Raw genomic sequence first — 12,771 nt, 5'->3', positions numbered from 1 at the left:
GGGCGATGGACGACCGCTACTCTAAGTTGGAGGCGAAAAAGGAGGCCATCCGCCAGCACCCGGACTTCGTCCTCGTCCGCAAGCGGTTCCCCCACGCCCAGGAAAGCGACATCTTCCGAGCGTTCATCGCCGGCAAGGGCAAGCTCCGCCAGATCACCCAGATCTTACACGACCAGTTCGCCAACGGGGCTGTCGGTGGCGGCATGCCGATGTACCAGCAGCCGCCGCCGCAACCGCAGCAGCAGCAGTTCTATAACGGCCAGTTCTACCCGCCCCAGCCGCAGCAGCCTCAACAACCGTACCTGCCCCAAATGCACCACCAGCCGGGGCAGCCGCCGAGCTTCCAGCCTCAGATGAACCAGATGAACCAGCAGTTTCCCTATCAGCAGCCCCAGCCGCAGATGGGGTTCCAAAACGGTAACACCAACAACTTTATGCCCCCCTACGGTGGTCCTCAGCCGATGGGGCAAATGGGCGGGGCGCTGCCGCTGCCGCTGATTGACCCGCTGATCAATCCTGATTTGCTTGAAAGCGATGCTAAACGGGCCAAAGTGATGCCGATGCTGAGTATCCCTTCCACCAAAGTTGAAGTGAAGAAAAAACAGTCGATTTTGGATAAGTATAAAGTGAGACCTCAGCGGCTTCAAGGGTTACAACAGAACCAGTTCCAGCAACAGTACCAGCATAACCAGTTCCAGCAAGTACCCCAATACGCCGCCCCGCCAGGACAGATGCCGGGGTACCCTGGTCCTCCCCAACAGTTCAACCAGCACCAGCAACCGCCGTTCTACCCTCAGGGTTACAACCAGCAACCTCCAGTGCACACTAAGTTTGCGTTTAAGGTGAATAACGGGGGCCACTACCCTCAGGGAAGACGTCCGGATATGCCGATCGTGCTGAGACCTGACGGGTCTCATTTGGACATTTTGGAGGAACGTATCCGCTCCAACCGCAGTGCTACCAAAAGACGATATTCCGAGGACTGGCTGGACGACCTGGACGACCTGGAAGGCGGTGGTGGCGGCGGTAAAGCCTCTTACTACGACGGGGTGACTCTGATTGACTCTCAAGTGCTTGAATACATCAATCTGGCGACATTACAACAATTGATTGAAGTGGGTGGTGTCGAACCCGCTGTCGGTGAATTGGTGATGCAACAACGTCCATTCAACACCATCTACGAGATCTCTGAAAATGAGTTCACTTTACCCGATGAAACCCCCAAACCTCCCTCGCGTAAAGGTAAGCGGAAGCCGTTGGGGTTGCGGTTGGTCGAGGCCACCGAACACTCGTTGCGCGGGTACCAAGCGGTTGATTCGTTGGTGAAACAGTGTGCCGAGTACGGGGAACAGATCTCGTCGCAGATGAAAGAGTGGGGGGTCACCGTCACCGGTGAGGGTGAGTTGTCCACCATTGAACTCGATCCGGTTAAGGAACTGAGCAGTCAGACGGTGCCGTACATCAAACACAAGCCCGAGCTTTTGCTGGAGGAAATCACCTTGAACAATTACCAACAGGTGGGGATCAACTGGTTGAACCTTCTCTACCAAAACCACTTGCTGTGCATTCTTGCCGACGAAATGGGTTTGGGTAAGACCTGTCAGGTGATCTCGTTCATGGCCCATTTGAAAGCCACCGAAAAGAAAAACGGGCCCCATCTCGTCATCGTGCCTGCTTCCACCATTGAAAACTGGTTGCGTGAATTCCAAAAGTTCTGTCCTCTGCTTGTGGTACAAGCCTACTACGGGCTGGTCAAGGAACGGGAAGAGTTGCGCGCTCTGCTTGAAGGCATTGACTACGACGTCATGGTCACCACTTACTCGCTTGCCGCCGGTGCTCCTGCCGATTTCAAGTTCTTGAGACAACAAAACTTCAACATTATCGTCTACGATGAAGGGCATTTCCTCAAGAACTCGTTGACGGAACGGTATAACAAGTTGATGAGACTTAACGCCAAGTTCAGATTGCTTCTCACCGGTACCCCGTTGCAAAACAATTTGAAGGAATTGGTGTCGCTTTTGCTGTTCATGTTGCCCAAGTTGTTTAACGAAAAGAAAGAGGATTTGCAGAACTTGTTCAACCAGAAATTGGGCACTGCGTTCTCGTCTAAGCTGCAACTGGGGACGCCACTGCTGCATAACCCGTTGATGGCGACTCAGGCCATCGCCAAAGCCAAGACGATGATGACACCGTTTGTGCTTCGGAGAAAGAAGGAACAAGTGTTGCAACACTTGCCCTCGAAGTGCCACGAAATCATCGACTGTCTGATGACGGAATCGCAACAAAAGATTTACGATGAAGAGATTGATCGGGCCAAGAAGACGCGGGCGGAACGTGAACGTCGGGCAACCATCACCGATAAGGCTGAGCTTGAGAAATTCAAAAAGGACCCGTTGCCGTCGTCAACCAACGTGCTCATGCAATTGCGTAAAGCGACATTGCACCCGATGCTTTTCCGCATTGATTTCACCGACGATAAATTGAAGGAAATGGCCAAGGCGATCATGGCGGAGCCGGAATACGTCAAGGCTAATGAAGACTACATTTACGAGGATATGACGGTGATGCTGGATTACGAGCTCAACAACTTGTGCGAGAAATTCCCTACGATCAACCTGTTCAAATTGCCCGATTCGGCTTACCTTAACCTGGGTAAAGTCACCGAATTGCTTAAGTTGTTGGACGACATCATCAACAAGCGTAAGGAAAAAGTGCTCGTGTTCTCGTTGTTCACACAATTGTTGGACGTGTTGGAAAAAGTGTTGGCCATTTACAAGTACAAGTTTGTCCGTCTTGACGGGGCTACACCGGTAGAGACTCGTCAAGATATCATCGACTCGTTCTACGACGAAGAAGATATCCCCATCTTTTTGCTTTCGACCAAAGCCGGTGGGTTTGGTATCAATTTGGTCGCCGCCAACAACGTGGTGATCTTCGACCAGTCATTTAACCCTCACGACGACAAACAGGCGGAAGACCGTGCCCACCGTGTGGGGCAAAAGAAGGAGGTGACGGTGTACAAGTTGATCACCAAGGACACCATCGAGCAGAACATCTTGCACTTGGCGGAAAACAAGTTGCAGTTGGACGAGCAGATCTCGCTGGACCTGGCGGTGGACCCGAAGTTGGAGGAGAAGCAGGCGACGATGTGGGAGCAAATGTTGTTCTCGACCCAGGGCGGCGTCGCCGTATAAATGTATTATATTATTTTGTCCTTCTAGTCATTGAAATTCTATCATTTGACGTTACTTTAATGTATCACTGGCTGACTTTTGAGTTCGAATATGAGTATTTAATAAAGTGTACGAACATGGTTCGAGTTTGGGTAGTAATGTTGATCAGATGATCCGTTGTAGCGAAACATTAAGCGTGGTTAGTGAAGGGCTGCTGGTCTTCCTAGCGCTGATTCCACGCCATCCAAAATGTACCTTGATAGAAGTCGAGATTAGGTTAGAGACTTAAATTGTTCCAATAGTGGCTGTTAACAAAAAGTTTCGAACGAGTTGTTGTTTTGTCTGTGATTCATGAACGATGGTGGGTGTTTCACGAACACCTAATGCAGTACCAACATCAGAATCCTGATACTATGGTGGCATGACTCAAAAAGGCTAATGGAGTTGACTAAACACCATGCCGCCAAAGTCATTAACTTACAACAAGTGTGTTCGGTTGTCGGAGTCGATGATGAACCGTCCACTTCCACCCCTCCCAGAATACACTAATGAGTCTACTGAAGAACATCAAATACCGACGCAAACGTCTACAATGGCTACCAACGGATCGTTGAGGATACCGTCCCCAGAAATTGGACATCACCTCATACCAGATGATTTTCAGAGGGATTGGCAAATTCAATTAGAGCTTCATACGCAAACTCACCAGGGGCAACGCCAATGTAGGTTTGCGTCGTGCTTCCGGAAGTTCCAGCTGATGGCACAGTTTAAAAACCACTTGCTTCGGAACCACTTTAGGTTTGCTAATTCTAAGCTCAATAAGGATCCAAAATTGCGGAAACCACGGCTGGTAGGCTATTGCGATTGCGGTTTCCGTTGTACATTGAAGAGGTGGTTCACTAGCCATTTGTGTAATCCCAACCTCTGTACTCTCTGGCATGGTGCTCTGTTTGAGGCGCTAAGATAAGAGAAGCCCATCACATGTGTTGTATGAATAAAGCCATTCCAAGTAATTTGAGTCCAGACTCTAATTTCGGAAGTTGTCTACTTCAAAATTTATGCCTAATACCGAAAAATAAACCAATAGTAGTCTGAGTTGAGTGTTGAAAATTTAATTTATCGATCAATCATTAGTACTAGAGTAGCATAAAACTGTTCTCTCCCGAAAAAAATTGGTATTTTAGCTTCTTTTGTTGAAGACCCCTGTCGATGGCATTGTAGTACTAAGACGGTGATCGCGGCGCGGCTTGCCCATCTCATCACCAACCCATGCCTCCGAGAAACCGGCGTAAAAAGAGAAGAACCGAGGACTTTTCGCTGGATTCCGACTCGTCGAGTGAAGATGAGTCCCCTAAGACCACCGTGAATGAAAATCAGCCCCAACTGGTGACGGCTGAGGCTGAACCTGAGGCTATTGATGTCAATGTTGATATCGATGTTACCATGGCGGACGAGCCCAAAGCTAAACAAGAGACCAACCCTAAGCTTATGAACTTGAAGGAGATACCCCTTACTCAGACGTCACTCAATTTGGCCAACTCTACTACACCTTTCGGTAATAACGATGCCGCAGTAGCTCAAATCGCCACTGATCGGGCTGAGCTCACCCAGCAGTACCTCAAAATGTTTGCCTCGCAATACTCTAACGACATTGATGAGCTTCGGCAGAAACCCGACTTCTCGGAGAAGCTGTTGGTGATGTTGGCGAAGGCGCTCCAGCTGGGGGCCAATATGTTTGACGACTCGACGCTTGCGGCCTTGATGGAACAGTGAGCTGACACATGAGCACTTTTGATGGGGGCGCCGGGAAACACAGGTTAATATGATAGAATAAACGCTTATGAGAAAGGGTTAATAATGAGATGAAGCTCAATAAGGGAGTAAGGGCCATCAGGGAAACGTAGAATGTGAAGCAATTTATCGAAACAAAACTCGTTGTTGTTGCTTAAACTGAGAGAGATTGTACAATTTGCTGTCCATAATTTTTCAGTTTGGCCGGTTTTCTACCTTTAGCTTGGGTTCGTATCACGGGGTGTGGCTCATCGCACCACCCCCACACTCAGCGACGCCATCCGGTACCGGCACCGATGACACCTTCATTCAAATGAATCATAAGACGGAGTTACAATGAATCAATTATTAATCTGAATTTTCACATTTTGATTCAAAATTTTCACTCACACGAGTGATAGCCAGATTGTAGAATGGCGTGGGTTGATCCGAGATCACAACAAATATAGTTGACCATAAATGGGGTGTATCAAGTGAAAAACTCAAATTTGAATCCACTATCACCAACTTAATCAGTCTCTGCAATAATTGTTCATTTTATACACAACTTTCCACGGGGTTCCATCTCGCTTTACGTATACTTCTCACGTCCATTTTCACGCACCGTACTCATGTCACTAGAAGTGGTCCAAATCAACGACCGAGAGCCGGAAACGGAGGTGGTGACGCCCCATCCGCGTCAAGTGGTCGACGACATCATCGCCTTGTGGAAGGAAGACCCGCTGACGGAGTCGTTGGGCGCCGCCAAGCTCCACGGCCAGGTGAAAAAGCGCCACCCAAACTGGCTGGTGCTGGAGAAGCGGGTGAGACAGCTCTTAAAGGAGTTTGGCCTCAACGTCAACCTGACCGCTCAACAGGTGAGTTATGCTAAAGATATTAAGGCTCACCCTACTCCTAAGGACGTTATTATGCCCGAAAATGTCCAGGTGACAATGACGCTGAAAAGAGGTAAAGGTCTCTACGCTAAGCGTCCTATCAAGAAGGGGACGATACTATGGGAAGAAGCCCCCTTATTTTATGTCCCCCAACTCCAATCTACTCCGTTGATGAAGCAGGGCCAGTGCTGTGCTTACTGTGGTAAAGTGTTGGAGAAAAGCAACGCCAACCTCACCCTGGGCCTCGACTGCCAGCTGTGTCCGATGGTGTGGTGTCTGCAACGGTGTAAATCAAGCAACACGTTGCACCTGGCGTTGTACCACTTGACTGGGAAGAGACTTATCGATGCTGAAAAGTTTATGGAGCTCGAAGACTACTGTCTCCAAGAACTGTGGAATGCTCTCTATGCCCTCGCTCACATCCAGGCGCAAATCATCATGGAAAAGAAGCCTGAAGCTGGTAAACTGAGTCTAAAGGACAAGTTTGATTCGTTGGCTCTGGTGTCGCAACAGGTGCGGTACCGGGCGGTGAATCTGGGGGCAGGGGCGTTTGATCTGATGACTGGGGGAGCATTGTTTGTTGAAGAGCAACAGGAGATCTTGTGGAAGGATGGGTACTCTAAGTTTACTGCAGTATTCCCTCGACTCAGCGGGGTGACCTACGACGACTTCTTGACGATGTTGGGCACCTACAACATCAACAACTTGGACCTGAACGTGTTCATGATGCAGCTGCACTTGAACCACAACTGTGACCCCAATGTTGACGTGAATACGCACGCCACTGACCGTAGTAAGCCGTTGAAGGTTGTGGCTGATCGCGATATCGCTGGTGGCGAAGAGCTTACCACTACTTACGTTAACCCCAGCCATCCGGTACTCCAAAGACTGCGTGAGCTTCGAGTTAACTGGGGGTTTGTGTGTGCTTGTAACCGGTGTAAACTGGAGAAGCAACAGGACCAGCGGAAACAGTCACAGCTGAAGTCGTTAGAAACGAAAGAGGATATCCGCAAAATGCTCAAGGAAGAGGAGCCCAGCCAGGAAATCGAGTTGGAGGTGCCGTCGCCGTCGCTGGGCGAACGCCGTAAGCTGGTGAGATTTGACGACAACGTGTTGCAACTCACTCAGGAGACGGAAAACCTCCCTGGTGACGCCAACATCTACGAAACTTACCACAAGACTAAATAGAGTTGAATAGACACTTTCTTGTACTGATCTCACTACCAGATCCCAAACGATCTAAATTATGCCATCCTCTAGCAAAGTGTGCCACCAACAGAACGTATAGTGTTACAAATTGGTTTTAGCAACGACGATACCATTAACAAGCACTGGCAACTGCCTTCGATCTTGGTTACTAGGCGTGCTGTTCGCAGTGAGCAAGTGTTTGGAGGTCTGCGATGGGTATGCCAAAGCCGTGCCAAAGCCGTGCCAAAGCCGTGCCAAAGTAGACAATGGTCAAGTTAGCCCTACAATATTAAATAAAAAAAAAAAGAAAGAGGAAGGACTAGGAGAGAAGAGGACGATCGCGGTCGGTACCACCTCTCATGTCATAGTCGATGGCCAACAAACTAGTGAGCTATTGCCATCGTCTTCTTACTTAGACATCAAGTACTCTCAGCCGTGCCAGGCGCGCTCTTTGTTTACTATTTTCGTTAGACGATCGACTCGCACCAAATTCATATCTCGTCGCCTTCAACAGAGAATGTGCGAAATGGAATGGGCTCCAAAAGCCTGCCTCAGCTGTTTGTTGACTGGTTGAATGGCTATGTACATTATTCACCAAACTAATTTCCGGAGTCATCGTTCGCGGGGCCGTGACCCCGTCGTCAAGAGCACCTGCGAGGAGAGCGCCTCACTGGTTGTCATTGAGTTCTGGCCCTTACCAAAAGGGAAAAACAGCCAGCATTGCGTTGACGACGATGTGCATTGAGGGATTTTCCTGAGAACATTCTAACCCCGCCACCCACACTATGTCATGGTACTCATACAGGTTCAGAAGCAAACACCCTAAAGCGAAAATACGTCAAAATCTCTTTGGGGTGGTTATGGCTAGATGCATAGAGGATCTTCGATCGTCGTTTTCGAGATTGCCACAGACGCATGGTGCTCAGAGTGGTGGACTGACTCAGGGCGACAATGGCGAAAACGGGGAGCGTTTTCCGATGGACTCCACCCCAGCTTATGTCCAGGAACCATTGTTAGGGCCGGGTAACAGCCCCCTTTGTCTCTTCGTCGGCTGGTGAGCAGGGCTACTTGTCCCTTTGGATATAAATACTCGCATCTCGCTGGTGTTAGGCTATCACCAAAACCACTTCAACCAAGATACCACTGATGCCTGACACAATCAAATCGCACCTTTTATCCATCGATGAAGACAACTGACCATAAAGAGGGCTACTAACTTTGACTTACTCGACTCCTCACTACAGCGTCCCCAAAAGAAGAACTAAACTTCACGGAAAAACGCCCCTCCGAGGATTTGTGGAAAAAGAATGTCTCTTGAAGGTGACGTGTTGGACGAAACACCCCTTCGAACTAACTTCTTACGATCGGATATAGCCATGCTAACGCACGGATGTCCAGCTGGCTTTGAGCTCAAGGACTCGATCGAGGGAGATCCCCTCATTCAGATCTGGCAATCGGTGGGCACAATAAACTACATAGACGTACGTAATAATAAAAGTTAGGTTTCCCCGCAGGGGAGATGACAAACCCAAATTATTCACGTACTTTGTAGTATTGCATTTCAAGTGCAACTAGCATGGAGGAGGTGGAATGGCCAAAGACAGGTCCTTGGAATCCACTCTATTCTAGTCAAACGGTAAAGGGGATCACGTGCCTCATTCATCAATTGGTTCGTTGTGCTCAGGTATATCTTGCCTATGTATTTCATGTGCACCAAGATAGTGTCGTTCGTTAGGCGAATTCTAGTGGTGAGTTGCGCTAACGACTCCAAACAAGTTCTTACAATTGTTTACGTAAAGTACATTCATCGTTATCTAGTCAGAACTGAGGAAGACGTCAGCGCTCGAACTAACACTATGAATGTTGTCCATCCACCAGAGTCTTTCCTCATAAAAAAATGCTAATTTGGCACGAAAATTTCATGGAAAGGTTGCATTATTAAAACACCTTCAATTGGATGGTAGTGCAACCATATACTTAAGTTGAATTTAAGTAACGTGCTTGGTACAATCATAGATTGAACAGAACATGATCACTGGCTTAACGATATACACAGAAACATATGGCAATTGTATGTATTCGAGTAATGTGTGAAGTGAATCTCCATGGAAACACCAGGATCAATGTGAGATTTGTATATTGTTTCTATTGTCCCACCGGTGTCAGTCTTAGTCTGTAATGAAAGTCGCCTACGATTCACGTCGAATAACGTTCATTGTGGAGAAACAAGGCTAAACGAAACTTTTATTAATACGAAGGATGCTGTGTATGATAGGGGGCCCACGATCAACGTGGGCGCGTGGTATGCGTTTTGCTGTCAGTAATAGATGCTTTTCACCGCGGCAGCACTGGAGAGGTCCGCCATGTGGGAGGGGAGGGGGTAGTCGGAGTAGGAGTCGGGGTCGGGACGGGCCAGGTGGAACAGCGACCGCAGGGCGTGGGCATCGACAAACAGGTCATTCAGGTCGAAGCCGTAGCCGTACACCGCGTTCACCTTGCTGCGGCTGTCCCGGAAATGAGTGTAGACACTACGGAAGTCGTCGACACTCAGATCGGGACTTGCGGAGCGAGGGATCATCGGCAGCCGAAGCTCGGGGATGTGGATCTTCCCGCGGTAGGGGACCGCCAACGGCTTATCGCCCGTGGGCAGGGGCACGCTTCCTCCGGCAACGCTGCGAGTGACGGGAGTAACCGTTGTGGCTGCGGTCGCCGCCAGGCGATTGGTCCACGTCTTCAGGAACTCGCCGCTCTCCTCGCTCAGCAGGTAGTCGTGGTAAGTCATCACCGGTTTCACTGCTTCCCGCAACCGTTCGGCGCGAGACCGAGGGCGGCTACGGCTGCGGCTGCGGCTGCGACGGTGGAGGCGTTCTGGCGGGTTGAGGTTGTCGAGCTTTTGCGGCTGCTTGAACGTCGTGTATGAAGGCGGCCGGGTAATTGGCAGCAGCGGTTCGTCCACGGGTTTGGGCGCCGAGATGGGACCAAAGGCGGAGCCGCTTAAGAACCCGTTGGCACTGCCGTTGGCACTGCCATTGGCGCTGCCATTAGCTTTATTCCTCAGGGGCACTTTGCAAATATTGCGCAACTTGTCTTTCAGGCAGAAGAGGCGAGACTCGCGCTTAGGTGACTTATCGGCAACCACCAGTGGCGGCGCCGGCGCCAGGCGGACACGGTTCATATCGGCACCGGGACGCTGGGGTGGCTTCTGCCCCTGCAGACGGTACTTGTTGAGAAGGGGGTTCGACTTGACCCGGGTGAAGTCACCGTTGCTCTGCCGCTTTTTAAGCTTAGCCTGCTTGGTGCGGTACTGGTTGAGGATGGCGTTGCCTTCGTCGTCGCGGGTCGGCCCTTTGAAAAGCAACGCGAAGAACAGAGCGATCGTCTTGGCCTTTTTCTGGGCTGGTGGCGGAGTAGAGCCGGCTCCACCCACCACCTCAACCGCGTGGGACCACCGCAGGTTATTCTGCGGCTGGTGGCAGTAAGGGATGAACTTTGGCGGCGACAACGGCGGCAGCGGCGGGGTCGAGTATTCGTGGGCGGAGGTGAGCGACTCGGCGGGTTCCGGGAGCGGCTGCGGTTGGGGGGCGGTGGCACTCTTCTGGAGGTCTTGTAACGGGAGCGGCGGTGCCACGGGAGCGGAGAGCGTGCGCTCAACGTCAGCGCCTTTGTGCACTGAGCGCCGCTGAGGAAGCAGCAGACCGGCGTAGTAGTGGCCTTTCACCTGCGACGCTTCCTTAAACAGGGCGTGGCTGGCGGTGCGGAACGCCTCCTTCATGCTGTAGTTTTCTTTAAACGACGGCACCAGCAGTTTGCGGTCGCCCGGGGTCAATGTCCGCAGCAGGCCGCCGGTGGTGGTGCGGACACACTCGGGGGGCATCACCGGCGACTTGCGGGGCTCCAGCGTCGACAACCGGCGTCCGTTGGGCGACCTTCGCGACTCTGCCGTCGAGTACTTTTTGAGTTTGGGCGAGAACTCAGTTTCCAACGGGGTGGAGTAGTCGCGGAAGTTGGGGGAGTGGAACGGCAGCGTGGCGAGGTTTATCGTCGCATTCGCTTTCGGGTCCAACGTGCGGGGGCTGGCAAGCAGCGGCGGCGGCAGCGACGTGGTGCTTGACGGTGGGGCGTTGTATACACGGGAGAGGAACGCATAGCTCAGAGTAGTGCTTTCGGGGATAATCGACGAGGTGGCATCGACGGTCATTGGAGTAAATGGAGTCCCGGTAGAGGTAGCCGCCAATGAGGGCCGTCTAAGGGTAATCGGCGAAAGGGCAATCGGTTCGGCGCGATCTATCGCCGTTGGCTGCTGGAGCGACGTCGCCGAGTCGGTGACCCAGTCGGAGATCGACTCGGTGATCGTCAGCAGCTGCTCGACGAGGCAGAGGGGGATGTCCTGGATGGTGACAAAGTCGGAGTGGGTGTAGCCCAAAAGGGCCAGCAGGGCGTCGTCGTTGTCGTTGATGAGAGCGGCGCCCTCGATGAAGTTGTTGGCGATGCCGTCGGGACCCATGAGGTGCTGGTAGTGGGGCATGACGACCCACTTGCCGTCGCGGTTCAAAAAGCGGAACTCGAGCTGGCGGCGGCTGGGGAGGGCGACGCTGAGCAGCCACTGGTTGCCGCGGTGGAGGCGGTGGAGCTGGGCCCAGCCGTCAAACGACCCCATCACCAGCACCTCCTCCTTTTCCAGAGTGATGGTGTAGCAGTACATTGGGCGGTGCCCCCGGGGAGGCAGGGATGGCGAGACGAGGGGGGTTAATGGGAGGAAACCGGGGTGGGCGGTTTGGTTATGTGGAGCGGGAAGATGCCAAAACCGCAGGGCACAAGGAAACCGTTAGGGAGCTGGAGGTGGGAGGTGGAAGTGTGTGGGAGCTGGTTTTTGCAATGCTTTTTCCGTGGGGCGTTCGCCGCCAGAGAGCAGTGAGATTGCAGTGAGGCCACAGAACGGCACCAGGGCTGCGCAACCTGGAAAACAACACACCCTTATGTGGTAGAGCAACGATCCACGGCGGGGTCTGTGCGCCAGTGATTTACCCGCCGCTTTTGCCCCCCACGGTTGCATTTTTCCTTGGGTACGGGCAGTTTGCTTGGGGCGTGCAGTGCAGTAGCGAGCACCCCACACCCGGTAAGCCAGCCGAGCCAGAACCGAGCGTTAGCGAGCGGCAGGGCTCTTGCTACCAATCTGGTAGTCCGAAAAAAACAATAACATAAGGGCTAACGAGAGCTAACGACAATCAAGTTCGTAGGGAGGCTGGTTGGTAGTCGCTGTCACGTGTTTGGGTAGTGGCTATTTGTGGATTAGCTTTGGCGGAGCGGTCGTGGGCATTGGGGCGTGGCGGTGACAGTGGGGAGCGGCAGGGCGGCGGTTAAGCGCTGGTGCTTTGGTTCTGGGCGAGGGGGTGCGTGGCCTGAGAAGCAGTGGGCGCCGTAAGGTTCCGGCAGGGTTCGCGAGGCGGCGAGAGATAGCCTGGTAGGGGTAATTTGGGAGTAGTAGATGCTGTGGTGGGGGTCAAATGTGTGTTTCACAATTTCCGTAAACAGCCAGTAAGTGGTGGTTGTTATTGAATGGTACGGCGAAGCCGTACAGTTGAGGGGATGAACGAAAAAAAGCTGTTTACCAGGTTGGGTGAATATGCTCGCTGCTGCCCGAAACTAAATGTAGCACCATCCGATTAGGGAAGATAACGAGACCAGGGCTGCGTAACCACATGATTTTAGTGGGCGATGGTTTTTGTATAGGGAAAAGAGGGGGG

At 51.8% G+C, this 12,771-nt stretch overlaps 4 protein-coding genes across 4 annotated transcripts; 3 read left to right on the top strand and 1 right to left on the bottom strand. All coding sequences in view use genetic code 12, as the record gives it.

The window, feature by feature from the left end:
* Positions 1–5: 5 nt before the first annotated feature.
* Positions 6–3,194, top strand: DIURU_005358 (DNA-dependent ATPase; the record flags this gene model as incomplete). The annotated part of the gene is made up of 1 exon (XM_034158331.1): positions 6–3,194. The coding sequence occupies one exon, from the start codon at positions 6–8 to the stop codon at positions 3,192–3,194; it is 3,189 nt and encodes a 1,062-aa protein (XP_034009782.1).
* A 1,248-nt stretch (positions 3,195–4,442) lies between these two features.
* Positions 4,443–4,946, top strand: DIURU_005357 (uncharacterized protein; the record flags this gene model as incomplete). Its single annotated transcript, XM_034158330.1, has 1 exon — positions 4,443–4,946. One exon carries the CDS (start codon positions 4,443–4,445, stop codon positions 4,944–4,946), a length of 504 nt encoding a protein of 167 aa, XP_034009781.1.
* Positions 4,947–5,575: 629 nt separating this feature from the next.
* Positions 5,576–7,027, top strand: DIURU_005356 (S-adenosylmethionine-dependent methyltransferase; the record flags this gene model as incomplete). The annotated part of the gene is made up of 1 exon (XM_034158329.1): positions 5,576–7,027. One exon carries the CDS (start codon positions 5,576–5,578, stop codon positions 7,025–7,027), a length of 1,452 nt encoding a protein of 483 aa, XP_034009780.1.
* A 2,317-nt stretch (positions 7,028–9,344) lies between these two features.
* Positions 9,345–11,684, bottom strand: DIURU_005355 (uncharacterized protein; the record flags this gene model as incomplete). The annotated part of the gene is made up of 1 exon (XM_034158328.1): positions 9,345–11,684. One exon carries the CDS (start codon positions 11,682–11,684, stop codon positions 9,345–9,347), a length of 2,340 nt encoding a protein of 779 aa, XP_034009779.1.
* Between the last annotated feature and the right edge of the window lie 1,087 nt (positions 11,685–12,771).

The sequence above is a fragment of the Diutina rugosa genome (assembly GCF_008704595.1).
Source record: "Diutina rugosa strain CBS 613 chromosome Unknown scaffold21_size185207, whole genome shotgun sequence".
In the NCBI taxonomy this organism is placed as follows: Eukaryota; Fungi; Ascomycota; class Pichiomycetes; order Serinales; family Debaryomycetaceae; genus Diutina; species Diutina rugosa.
The sequence above is the reverse complement of the archived record's forward strand: the minus strand, read 5'-3'. Positions and strand labels throughout refer to the sequence as shown.